Source organism: Mauremys reevesii, linkage group 2 (genome assembly GCF_016161935.1).
Source record: "Mauremys reevesii isolate NIE-2019 linkage group 2, ASM1616193v1, whole genome shotgun sequence".
In the NCBI taxonomy this organism is placed as follows: domain Eukaryota; kingdom Metazoa; phylum Chordata; order Testudines; family Geoemydidae; genus Mauremys; species Mauremys reevesii.
The window spans coordinates 113489983-113503132 of record NC_052624.1 but is presented as its reverse complement, the minus strand read 5'-3'; the positions used below and the strand labels follow the sequence as shown (position 1 = coordinate 113503132).

Below are 13150 nucleotides of genomic sequence, written 5' to 3'. Positions count from 1 at the left end.
TGCGACATCTGCTCTGTTGAGTGGACAGTATCCTGGTCTTAATGACTGAACCATGTTAATGAAGTGTGGGCTCTCAGTCATATGGAAAGGAGAGTTTGTTGCATAAACAAAGCAGGCAATTTTTACATCAATTACTACTTTTTGTAATCTGCTGGTTCTTATGAGAAACTTATTGTTTCTGGATGATGGAGATTTTTTTTTTCTTTTTGCTACAGGTGATATACTGTGGCTATGTGACACACATGATGTGACTGAAACACTATCATTGGCAGATAACTCTGAAACTATAGAAAATGGTGGTGATCTTGAAGGTGAATAGTCTTCAATAGAATCCTATATGTTGAGGATGGATTCTCCAAAACAAAATAAGTCAATGCACTTATTTAATTATCATTATCATACTGCTCATTTAGTATTACTCATTGCATTCACTGACACTCAATACTACACCTCTACCCCGCTATAACGTGACCCGATATAACACGGGTTTGCATATAGTGCGGTAGCAGCAGGGCTCGCCAGCGATTTAAAGGGCCTGGGGCTCCCCTCAGCGGCTGGAGCCCAGAGCTCTTTAAGTCACCGCCGGAGCCCTGCCACCCCTACATCAATATAACAGGGTTTCAGCTATAACGTGGTAGGGATTTTTGGCTCCCCACGACCGCGTTATAGCGGGGTAGAGGTGCACTTTAAAGGTGAAATTGTAAAAGGAAGATCTGCCTATTTCAGCTATTTATTTTTTTATCACAACTGCATCTAAAATGATACTACTACAGAATAACTACTGTATTTTTTGCTCAAACATGAGAATTCAAGAATAGTCCAGAAGAAAGACAGGCAGTCCTTAAGAAAGAAGTATGAAATAAAAAAGTTTACCAACCTGAACATCCTGCATGTTCAGACAAGTTCTTTTCATCATCTTCAGTGCAGCTTCTTCCTGAGAAGGAACATGTCTCATGATGTTGTTTCATTTAGGCAAACAGGCCTTGCATTGCTTTGTTGCACTGTTTGCATTTTGCACGCATGCCTGTCTTATTATTCCCAAACTGAGTCTCTTTTACGGCCTGCTGCCATTATAGGTTTTCCCTTCTGGTGAGAGAATGGTATGGTAGATCTCAAATCAATGAAGGCTACACTCAGAAAGACCTCAAGACTTCTGGAATATGCTGCTCAAACAGTTTCACTTTTGTTTCTACTGCTTGTCCCTCCCTTCTCACATTTATCTCCAGACTTCTTCTTGTCCAGATCTATTCTGACCCCAACAATCTTCTATTTATTGAACTTTTTGAAACTTTGCACTTTTAGAGAGAGGTAAGGGACTGACTATGTGTACACAAATTTGCAGAGGGACAATAGGGTTGAGGGCTGTTATTTCTCACCTCTATATATTTATTTATATATTTAAAAACATTAACAAGCATGTTATCTCCGGAGAAACAAACCCACAGTGTGAGAACTGCAAAACTAAGCATCTCTGATGGTATCTTCTAGACGGAGCACTGAGTCCCATTGAGTAGACAGAAAGATTAACCTAAATCTATACAGAAGCCCCTAGAACCCCGTAAGATTGGGTCCCTAATCCATGAACTACTGGAACTCATTTACAAAACTTTTCTTAAACATTACATGAATATATTGTCTCATACTATAGAATTAGAATTTATAATCCCTATTCCATGATGAGATATCTTTGAGCTATAATGTATGATAATTAAAACTATCTTTAGATAGGTTTTTTCCCTTGAAAAGCATTTTATCAAAAAACTCTTATTTATTTATTTTTACTTACTGATTTTTATCCATCCTGAAATCTAATTTACACAGCACCTTACATACCACCTGAGAAATGGCTCATGGTACCGTAGTGACCTCATAATTCATAAGCCTCTTTGACCCAAAATTATTATTTTAAAATTTATATAATACAGAGATGATGCATTCTCTCTGTTCTTCCACAACATTCCCTTTCTACACTTTTTTACATTTATATATGAAGTAGCTCAAACTGTGTCCCCTGTTCCATTAATGTATGGTTCGTGGTTCTTCCATTTGTATTTAGCTGTGGGTAGCTATTTTAGTTAAAAGGGTTCAACTGAAAAGTAAACTTTAAAATTCACACTTGCCTTCAGAAACAAGAATGTGTTGGATGTTGATTAATATGAAACAGATGTTTCACTTGTTTATAGTAATATAGAAATGACTAAAATCGTGAAGGAAGTTGTTTTTTTGTCTACTCAGTTGTTTCAGTACTTCGAAGTTATGCTAGGACTTTTATCACATGCGAGACTTAAACATATAGACAAATTGACCCTATGAAGAAGACTGAATTTTTAAAAATGTTGGCACTGCTTAGCTAGTAGTCACAAAACTCAGTTTGCTATTGTTTTGAAAATGGGTTTGGTTCCATTTTTATTTGAACAATTTGTACTCTGTTTTAGTTGCATATTTGAACCTGAAGGAAATGCATGCAGTCTAACAGACAGCACTGCTGAAGAACATGTCCTGGCCTTGGTGGAGCATGCAGCAGATGAAGCTCGAGACAGGATCAACAGATATCTACCAAACAGCAAGGTCTACAACATGGTCAAGTCTACCATTTTACATAGTGTCTGGCTTGTAAATATTTGTCACATCACAAGAAATAAGTTCTATGGATATTACTTACATTTGCGGAGTGTCATGAAGTCTGTGGCGGGTGATATTCACCTTTTATGGAAGACCAGCAAAAGGACTGTATCACTTACGTCCCATTTAAGCCATTTAATTATGGTTTCAGTGGCTCTTAAGTGGCATGTAGGTCTCATGTCATTTCTCTGCGGAATTTCACCTGGAGAAAATAGTCAGATAGTTAGGTTAGCTGCTTTGGAGTTCTTACCCTTAGAGATGACTGTAACATAGTGGCAGGATTCTCTTCTTGTCTACCACATTAACAGGTAGCTGGAGGTAAATTAGTGTTAGTATGTATTTGAGGGTTATTAGGAATTCTTTCCCCCTTTGGAGTTCATCTTTACATTTTCCTCACTTCCTACTTTAGGTAGAGATCCCAGTTCCCCTTCCCCCCTCCCCCCAAACTCTTTTTGGTTCTCTAGTTGCTGACTGCTGCTCACCACACACAACACATTCTTGAGTGACGCTACATGAAGAACATACCCTGCCATCTGCACCTGGCTGTGTTGATGAGCCTGGGGCACTAACATCAGGCTAAACTGTCTTGAACCTGGCTCCAGAGATTAGGAGGGTTCAGTTATAACATAGATGGGCATATGTGGGTACGCTTACAGGCTGCGTAGTTGTCAACTACATCATTTAGGGGGTCTCCTTCATTAGCTGCCACTAAGGCCAACATAAATGCTGAGCCTTGCTTTGTGACCTTGACAAGTTTGCCCAGCCATCGATGGTGGGGTAGGTGTGACAAGCTGTTTTTGTGGGGTGGGCGGGGCAGGGTGTGCTACTCAAGATTGTACTGAGAGTTGTGTGGGTGCTGTAGAAAATAGCAACTTGGGAAATTTTGAAGACTGCGGGACTAGATAAGACAGAGTCTGTGTGGGCAAAAATCACTTTGGGAAAGAAAGCTACTAGAGCCTCCCCTGAGATAGTGCTTGGGGTGTGCTACAGACCGCTGGGATCTGATTTGGATGTGGCTAGAGACCTCTTTAATGTTTTTAATGAAGTAAACACTAATGGGAATTGTGTGATTATGGGAGACTTTAACTTCCCAGATATAGACTGGAGGACAAGTGCTAGTAGTAATAATAGGGCTCAGATTTTTCTGGATGTGATAGCTGATGGATTTCTTCACCAAGTAGTTGAAGAACCAACAAGAGGGGATGCCATTTTAGATTTGGTTTTTGGTGAGTAGTGAGGACCTCATAGAAGAAATCGTTGTAGGGGACAACCTTGGTTCAAGTGATCATGAGCTAATTCAGTTCAGACTAGATGGAAGGATAAACAAAAATAGATCTGGGACTAGGGTTTTTTATTTCAAAAGGGCTAACTTTAAAGAATTAAGGAAATTAGTTAGGGAAGTAGATTGGACTGAAGAACTTGTGGATCTAAAGGCGGAGAAGGCCTGGAATTACTTCAAGTCAAAGTTGCAGAAACTATCAGAAGCCTGCATCCCAAGAAAGGAGAAAAAACTCATAGGCAGGAGTTGTAGACCAAGCTGGATGAGCAAGCATCTTAGAGAGTATCAGAGGGGTAGCCCTGTTAGTCTGGTTCTGTAGAAGCAGCAAAGAATCCTGTGGCACCTTATAGACTAACAGACATTTTGCAGCATGAGCTTTCGTGGGTGAATACCCACTTCTTCGGATGCATCTTAGAGAGGTGATTAAGAAAAAGCAGAAAGCCTACAAAGAGTGGAAGATGGGAAGGATTAGCAAGGAAAGCTACCTTATTGAGGTCAGAACATGTAGGGATAAAGTGAGAAAGGCCAAAAGCCATGTAGAGTTGGACCTTGCAAATGGAATTAAAACCAATAGTAAAAGGTTCTATAGCCATATAAATAAGAACAAAACAAAGAAAGAAGTGGGACCGCTAAACACTGAGGATGAAATGGAGGTTAAGGATAATCTAGGCATGGCCCAATATCTAAACAAATACTTTGCCTCAGTCTTTAATGAGGCGCTTAGGGATAATGGTAGGATGACAAATGGGAATGAGGATATGGAGGTAGATATTACCACATCCGAGGTAGAAGTCAAACTCGAACAGCTTAATGGGACTAAATCGGAGGGCCCTGATAATCTTCATCCAAGAGTATTAAAGGAACTGGCACATGAAATTGCAAGCCCATTAGCAAATATTTTTAATGAATCAGTAAACTCGGGTTGTACCGTACGACTGGAGAATTGCTAACACAGTTCCTATTTTTAAGAAAAGGAAAAAAAGCGATCCTGGTAACTATAGGCCTGTTAGTTTGACATCTGTGGTATGTAAGGTCTTGGAAAAAATTTTGAAGGAGAAAGTAGTTAAGGACATTGAGGTCAGTGGTAATTGGGAAAAAATACAACATGGTTTTACAAAAGGTAGATCGTGCCAAACCAACCTGATCTCCTTCTTTGAGAAGGTAACAGATTTTTAGACAAAGGAAACGCAGTGGATCTAATTTACCTTGATTTCAGTAAGGCATTTGATACAGTTCCACATGGGGAATTTCTAGTTAAATTGGAAAAGATGGGGATCAATATGAAAATTGAAAGGTGGATAAGGAACTGGTTAAAGGGGAGACTACAATGGGTCGTACTGAAAGGTGAACTGTCAGGCTGGAAGGAGGTTACTAGTGGAGTTCCTCAGGGATCGGTTTTGGGACCAATTTTATTTAATCTTTTTATTACTGACCTTGGCACAAAAAGTGGGAATGTGCTAATAAAGTTTGCAGATAACACAAAGCTGGGAGGTATTGCTAACACAGAGAAGGACCGGGATATCATATAGGAAGATCTGGATGACCTTGTAAATTGGAGTAATAGTAATAGGATGAAATTTAATAGTGAAAAGTGCAAGGTCATGCATTTAGGGATTAACAACAAGAATTTTAGTTATAAATTGGGGACACATCAGTTAGAAGTAACAGAGGAGGAGAAGGACCTTGGAGTATTGGTTGATCATGGGATGACTAGGAGCCGCCAATGTGATATGGCCGTTAAAAAAGCTAATGCAGTTTTAGGATGCATCAGGCGAGGTATTTCCAGCAAAGATAAGGAGGTGTTAGTACCATTATAAAAGGCACTGGTGAGGCCTCATCTGGAGTACTGTGTGCAGTTCTGGTCTCCTATGTTTAAGAAACTGGAACAGGTACAGAGAAGGGCTACTAGGATGATCCGAGGAATGGAAAACCTATCTTATGAAAGGAGACTCAAAGAGCTTGGCTTATTTAGCCCAACCAAAAGAAGGCTGAGGGGGGATATGATTGTTCTTTATAAATATATCAGAGGGATAAATATTAGGGAGGGAGAGGAATAATTTAAGCTTAGTACCAATGTGGACACAAGAACAAATGGATATAAACTGGACACTAGGAAGTTTAGACTTAAAATTAGACGAAGGTTTCTAACCATTAGAGGAGTGAAGTTCTGGAACAGCCTTCCAAGGGGAGTAGTGGAGGCAAAAGACATATCTGGCTTTAAGACTAAGCTTGATAAGTTTATGGAGGGGATGGTATGATGGGATAGCCTAATTTTGGCAATTCATTTGATCATCAGCAGGTAAGTATGCCCAGTGGTCTGTGATGGGATGTTAGATGGGGTGGGATCTGAGTTACTACAGAGAATTCTTTCCTGGGTGCTAGCTGGTGAGTCTTGCCCACATGCTCAGGGTTTAACTGATGGCCATATTTGGGGTTGGGAAGGAATTTTCCTCCAGGGCAGATCGGCAGAGGCCCTGGAGGTTTTTCGCCTTCCTCTGCAGCATGGGGCACGGGTCACTTGCTGGAAGATTCTCTGCAGCTTGAGGACTTCAAACCACAATTTGAGGACTTCAGTAACTCAGACATAGGCTAAGGGTTTGCTACAGGAGTGTTTGGGTGAGATTGTGTGGCCTGTGTTGTGCAGGAGGTCAGACTAGATGATCATAATGGTTCCTTCTGACCTTAAAGTCTATGAGTCTATGAGACTCTCTACTTATATCAGAGTCCTGAGTAGCTCCAGTCCTCCATTGAGGCAGACATTGAGGTTTACAGCAACTGTTTAATTTTATCACGTGCAGACTTAACATTGTAGTGAAGCTTCAATTTAATTTTCCATTCCACACCCCCATCTCTCCTATGTCATAGGATGACAGGAGTTCCTAGAGATGGCTTTAGTTGAAAAGGCCCGGGGTGCATGTGCATCCCCCATCCCCATCCCAGACTATCTTGCTTCTCTTCATGTGGTGGCCATTGCAAGGGAAAGATTTGCTGGAGAACTTGGATGATGGGGATGAGGGCATAGTTGGTACCTTTAAATTTACTTATTTTCCTGCATCTTATCTCCCTGACTGTTAGGAGGAATTGCAGTAAGCACAGTTATTCAGCAACGGGGGAAGAGGAGAGAAGTTATAGTTTCCTACTGGACCTTCTGCCTCACTGTGTCATTAGAAGGGCATACTGGGAATTGAGGCTCTTTGGAAGCCTCCAAATAGACTTTTGAAAGCCACATGCAGCAGCAGTCCCTGTGTGAAACAGCCAGTTGGTAAACTCTTTGAAGAGGGCTAGTTGATGCAGAATGTAACCAGCTCACAAGAAGGGGGGATAAGCATGTGGAGAAGGAGTAAGTTGCTCCATATGTGCAGCTTTTAAGGCCCAAGCTTTAATACAGGCTAGTACAGACTCTGCAGCCAATGCTGGCCCACCCTCAAACCCTTTCTTGGTGTAGATTGCTGCTCTGTCATGACATGGAGGTATCATTCTTGTGCATTCCCCCTTCCAAGTCTGCATCACCCGTTTCATTATGTGTAATATGGAGTTTAATAAACTATTTAGAAATAATTTTCTTTGTGGCACTTCTTAAGAGACGTTTCAGGTACTTTAAGAAAGAAAATCATGAGCTAGAAAGAGGGATATTTAATTGAAGATTTAAAGTAATAGCAGCAGGTAAGTTCCAAGTAGAAGAATGAACGAGCACTCATCCCTCAGATATGAGGAAGAGGCAGCTTTTTGGCCTTTTGGCTCAGATCAAGCATAGTAATATTTCTGTTTTACTCTGTCATCAACATGTGACGGTGTCTCTGTAAATCCTATTTATCAGTCCTCTTCCTGATCATAGCTTGTCTTTAGACAGTCAGACATGTGCTCAAGTAGTCCTGACCCTCTGATTATAGTTTTTTTTCCCTAAGGGCTTGATTCAGCACCAATTGAAGTAATTGAAAGTTTGCTGTTTCCTTTAACCAAAGGAGAACTGAAGTCCTAAATTTACAGGGCGGGTAGACTTAGAGACAGAAAGATGAATTAGCTCATCTGATTCCTGTGATTCTGTAGCAGTTGGGTGAAGTGAGTGGCAAGAGAGCAGGAAGATATAATGTCCCAGACACAGGATGGAGCAAGTGTTGGAGAGATGTGAAAACAAGCAGTTCACACTGGATTTGGGAATGGATATGATGGAGGATGGGCACGATGGTTGCATTTACTGGAACAAAAAGCAGTCTAGCCTTGGCAGCGTGGACACCTGTGGTGAAATCTTGGCTCCCGTGGAGTCATTAGTGAAATGGCCATCAACTTCAGTGGGGCCAGGATTTCACTCTTACACTTTAAAGAGCAGGGATTTAGAAAGCTCTTGAAGGAGGGAGTTACGTTCTCTTGCTGACAGTTAAAAATCCTTATTGTTAGAAAATGGAACAAATGAAACTGAGGTCCAGAATTAATATGGGATTTCCTGCCCAGGGAGCAAGTTTTAGGTCTGAGTTAAGAATAAGTCAGATAAGGGACAAAGTATCATTTGTTCCAAAGGACGTCTTCCATCTTTGAAGCATTCATTAAAAGGAAGTTACTGTACAGCCAGGACTCTACATTCCTTTTTATTGAAAAAGGCTATACCAATGCAGTATGAGAGAGGCCAGGTTCAGGTAGGAATTTTTTTCAAAGAAGCCTGTGTAAACTAAAATCTCAAGTGTTTCAAATTTGGATTGTTTTGAGCTATAACAGTGAGTATAAGGGCTACTCCTTTATCAATATACTTCTGTTTACAGATGGGTTATCTGAAAAAGAATGGAGATGGATCTTTATTATTCAGTGTGGTTAATTCATCAGATCCGGAAGCAGAAGGTAAGTGTTTAGCTCTTTTAATGATGTATTTCTAATGGTAACTGTGGTGTAACAGGGTAGCTGGCCCTTAAAATGAAACGGGGTCCAGGTCTCCTGTTTCAGTCCAGGTGCACTTTCATTTGGTGCAATGAGAAGGGCGGGGCTGCGTCTGGGAGTTATAAATGAGCTACAGCCGAAAGGCCGGGGAGAGTTCAGAATCCAGGGTCCAGAAATGGGGAGAGAGCTCAGAAGAAGAGCAGAGCTGGGTTGAGAGCTTCAGGAAGGGGAAGCTCCAGAAGGAGAGAGCTGAGAGAGTTCGGTGGTGAGCAGTGGAGCCAGATCAGGCTGCTGGTGAAAGCAGGAAGGCATTCGGGGGTTTGTCTGCTAACTTTCGCTAGACAGTGCTGTGGCCAGAGAGGGGTGAAGGCTGAGACCAACAGAGGGAGATTTAACAGTTACTTATAGTAATTTGGAGGGTTATAAAATCTAATATTGACAATACATTATTGTACATCTTTGTAACACTATAAAGGAGAATGCCATTGTCCGGCAGTGCTGGATGGAAAGAAGACACTGAATGTGGTTTAATTAGGCTGCAGCTTTATTTCTAAGTGTCTGGGAGTACCCAGCAGATAGAATTGTACAGTGCAGATAATTCCATCATCATTTACATATACCCAGGGGGCTGCTGGCAGGCACCCCGCCCCCCTTACTGATCCTGTTCCCCAGCCAACCCACTGTGCCCCTACTCCCCAAATGAGGGTTAAGGGAGGGCTATAAAATAGGGGGTGCCTCTGCCATACCAGTCATAGGAGTCCTGAACTCCCCCCACGTCTTTTTCTACTCTTTTAAAGAATACCTCCTTTAAATCCTTTCCCACTCCATGCTATCTGATCACCATATCCATACCCTGTGTAGTACCTGCATTGGACATCTGCCCCAAGCTTACATAATAAGTTGTGACATCATTGCCTAACCTTTAGATTTTTGCCCACTAAGCCCCCAGCCTGCTGTGAGGAAGGTGAAAAAACCCACCTCACCTTGGCCAATCTGGTGGTGAGGGAAAAATTCCTGCCCACCCCCACCCCCCTTTGAAAAAGGAGCCACTAGCATAATGCCCACAGTGGATTATTATGAAACCTGGTATTTTAACTACGGAGGGCAGGAGGATGAGTGCTGCTCAGCCTGGTCCAAGTAAAAGAGAAGGCTTTTACTGCACAGATGTGGGTATGAATATCCCCACTGGAACTGGAAGAGATGGGGAGGATGGGTTAAGGTACCCATGCTGATGTGCTGTGGAGCTGCTGTAGCTGGTAACTCTGGTAAATCTCTAGTCCTTAAAGGGACAGCACATCTCTGGCAAGTTAGACAAATGGCCCAGTCTCTTAATGTGAAGTGAGGTCATTGTAAGTATAATAATGTGTTTTTCATTAAGTATGGAAACAGTGCACATTCAGCATCTCTTGTGCTGACTATTTTAATGAAACAGTTTTTATGCAACTTTAGCATAAAGTCCCCATAATCACAGTTACAATTTGTACATTAATTTAGGATTCTGATTTTTTCGTTGTAGCCTTGTTCTCTATAAACATATTACTGTTTACATGATTCATTTTACAGGTTCTGTTTTTTTTTGGAAGCATGCAAAACTTGAAGCATGATGTAATACCTTACTGTTACAACTCTTGTGGCAAGAGGAAGTGTTAAGGTTATACTGTGCACTTAAAAAAACAAATAAAACTAACCAAACTTGTGGTTGAAAGATTGAAATTTAGCTATATTGAATTGAATGTGTTTGAAAATTAGAACAAGAACTTTGATTATTGTGGCTGTACTTCATGCATATCATTTAATATTATGTTTTACTTTTGTTTAGCTTTGTGGCATCTTCTATCATTGTGACAAGTATCGAAATACTCGTGATGATTATTTAATCTTAATTCCATAAGTAGAAGTATATGAAATTTATACTAAGGTATTTTGAAAAGATCATTAAATGTATAATACAAATTTTTTATTTAATCAAATTATTATAGAGGAAGAAACTCACCCAGTGGATCTGAGTTCTTTGTCAAGCAAATTATTACCTGGCTTCACTACACTGGGCTTTAAAGATGAACGAAGAAACAAAGGTAAATCTGTAGAAAGAAAATAGCTTAACTTTAGTGTAAGTGCTTGATCTAACTATAGAAAGCAAATAATTCCAGATTATTCTGTCTCCACATTTCTGGTACAGTTAGCTGTTTTTATAAATTATAGTATTTGTATTTGCAAATGAATGCAAATGTTAATTATCAAAACAAAAAGCAAACTTATTGAAAATAACAGTATTAAAATGCTATGTTGATTTCATTATTGTTCAGTTGAATGTAACCTCTTCAATAGAAATTTTTTTCTTAAGCTGCATACATTTGGATGTTTTCTTGGGAATAAAATATGTTTTCTTCTTCAAGTAGTGTCCCTATGGGTGCTCCACTGTAGGTGTGTCTGCTGATCAGAGAACTTTAGTAGCACAGAGTATATCCCCACAATCATGTCATACCCCTTCACTATCAAGTGAGGGATCAAATAGTGATCCAGACGGGGTTTAACAGTACTCCTCCCGAGCTCCATATGGGACCCACGATCAACAGTGTCTGGAAATATACCAGCAGGTGACATCACCACTATCTTGGTATGGCCACCCATGGGCACCTCCACCAGGCCATATGCCGCCATACTGGGACCCCTGGGTGGCACAGAAACAGCCTGCCTTGCAAGCGTCAAGCATCGCCTAACAACCCTCCAGGCACGCTCCCTCATCCGCATAATCGAGGGCCTCAGAGCCTCGAGAAACTAAGGAGCAAGAAGAGGACACAGAGAATGAGATAACACTTGAAGCCATATCTTCCTCTTCCCCAGATGAAGAGGTCATGCCTTCACCACCATCCATGGCAGATGATTTCTGCCTGTTTAAGAAGCTGGTGAAAAGAGTAGTGGATACCCTCCACATGCCATTGGAGGAAGTCAGGTCAAAGACATGCACCACCAGCTCATCAACATCCTCCACTCTTAGTCCTACTTGAAAATTGCCCTCCCAATCAACGAAGCGATCTTAGACCCGGCTAAAACGATATGGCAAATCCCAGGATCGGTAGCCCCGATATTCAAGAGGGTAGACAAGAAATATTATGTCCCCACAAAGGAATCAGAGTTCTTTTTCTCCGACCCACTATCCAATTCCATCATGATGGATGCACTAAAGTCTCGTGGCCGATAATATAATTCCAGTGCAACACCCTATGACAGAGACTGGAAGTGCCTCGATCTCTTTGATAGGAAGCCGTATTCCTCATCCACCTTACAATTTCATTGCCAGTTACCAGACTGGACAAAATACTACTTTATTGACAAGTTGTTGGAGAGTTCTCAGGAATCCTTTTAAGGCCATCATTCAGGAGGGACGACTGGTGACAAAAACATTGTTGCAGTTGGCTCTTGACACCACCGGCACAGCTTCCAGGTCCATCTCCATGGCTGTGGTGATGAGACTGGTGTCATGGCTCCACCTGTCTGGATTCCCAAAGGAGGTGCGGACTATAGTGGAGGACATCCCCTTTGAGGGTGTGAAACTCTTCTCTGAGAAGACTGACTCCCTTTTTCACATCTTGAAGGATTCCAGGGCCACCCTCAGGTTACTGGGAATCTACACACCGGGGGGAAAAGAGATGTTTTAGCCCCCAATCCCAGCACAGGCCCTATTTATCTCAATTCCCATCACAGTGCCACTATGAGCCCCAAAGGAAAAAGGGAAGATTTACTAAATGTGTAAACCTTCTCGTTCTCAATCTTCATCCCAACCCCCTGCCCCTAAACACCACTTTTGACAGGCAGATTGTGGTGCTGCAACACCAGTCCACGCTACTGTCTGTGACCATGCACCCATTTGGCAGCATTCCATGGTGCCTGGGAGCACACAACATTGGACACATGGATCCTAGAGATTATCCTATCCAGATATTCCATCCACTTCACCTTTCTACCCCCTCCACAATACCCTTCCCTGTCCCTCTTCAGGGACCCTTCTCACGAAAGTCTACTATGTCAGGAAATAGATTGACTCCTTCAGTTAGTAGTTATATAACCAGTACCTCACTATCTAGGAGGGCAAGGGGTTCTTCTCTTGTTACTTCCTAATACCCAAAAGGAAGGCAGGTTGGAGACCTATTCTGGAGCTCAGAGCTCTCAACAAGTTGGTCAAGGCTCAGAAATTCAAGATTGTCACTTTATTGCCGATCATTCCATCATTGGAAGAGAGAGACTGGTTTTTGGTCCTCGACCTACAGGACACCTGCTTTCATATTTCAATGCTACCGGCTCTCAGATGATTTCTCAGATTTACTCTGGGACATGACCCGTTACAGAGTCCTTCCCTTCAGACTTTCATCAACCCCAGAGTAT

At 41.6% G+C, this 13150-nt stretch overlaps 1 protein-coding gene across 6 annotated transcripts in view; it reads left to right on the top strand.

Annotated features, from left to right (window-relative positions):
- The window catches only part of BRD9 (bromodomain containing 9), a 56341-nt gene that overhangs the window by 25401 nt on the left and 17790 nt on the right, over positions 1–13150 (top strand). For 3 of the 6 annotated variants that reach the window (XM_039523392.1, XM_039523391.1, XM_039523387.1), the window contains exons 8-10: positions 2436–2568; positions 8656–8731; positions 10747–10842. In XM_039523392.1, the coding sequence (XP_039379326.1) occupies positions 2436–2568; positions 8656–8731; positions 10747–10842 (305 nt within the window). Of the gene's footprint in view, positions 1–2435; positions 2581–8655; positions 8732–10746; positions 10843–13150 lie in introns of all 6 variants that reach the window. The other 3 variants (XM_039523389.1, XM_039523388.1, XM_039523386.1) reach the window with 1 other exon arrangement.